The 401-nt window shown below is 43.9% G+C and overlaps 1 protein-coding gene across 1 annotated transcript in view; it reads left to right on the top strand.

Annotated features, from left to right (window-relative positions):
• The window catches only part of EMH_0057420 (Ca2+-ATPase, related), a gene marked incomplete at both ends in the record, with an annotated part of 7,415 nt that overhangs the window by 4,231 nt on the left and 2,783 nt on the right, over positions 1-401 (top strand). The window contains one exon of the mRNA XM_013497464.1: positions 164-341. Within this exon, the coding sequence (XP_013352918.1) occupies positions 164-341 (178 nt within the window). The remainder of the gene's footprint in view (positions 1-163; positions 342-401) is intronic.

The raw sequence follows: 401 nt of genomic DNA, 5'->3' as shown, positions 1-401 counted from the left end.
TTAAGGTTGGCGAGGGTTTAAGCTTTATTTCGATGGGCTAGGGTTTAGGGTTTAGGGTTTAGGGTTTTAGCTCAAACGCGGTTCTTGCGGCTTCAATACTTAACTCTAGGGTTTTAGGGTTTAGGGTTTAGGGTTTAGGGTTTAGGGTTTAGGGTTTGTGCAGATGGCCTGGCTATGACGGGGGCAGAGTTTACGCGGTTGGTTGGGGGGGTGGTTTGTAGCGTCTGCATGACGAGGGTTTGTGATTGTCTCACAAACCCCAAAAAAGAAAAAAAAGAAACAAAAAAAACCAGAAAAGATGTTGTTAAAAATATCGAAGCTTTCAAACAAATCGCACCCAGGTTAGGGTTTAGGGTTTAGGGTTTAGGGTTTAGGGTTTAGGGTTTAGGGTGTAGAGGTTA

This window comes from Eimeria mitis, genomic scaffold (genome assembly GCF_000499745.2).
Source record: "Eimeria mitis Houghton genomic scaffold, Emh_scaff2696, whole genome shotgun sequence".
NCBI lineage: Eukaryota > Apicomplexa > Conoidasida > Eucoccidiorida > Eimeriidae > Eimeria > Eimeria mitis.
Note: the sequence above shows the minus strand (reverse complement) of the source record. Positions and strands in the feature narration are given on the sequence as shown.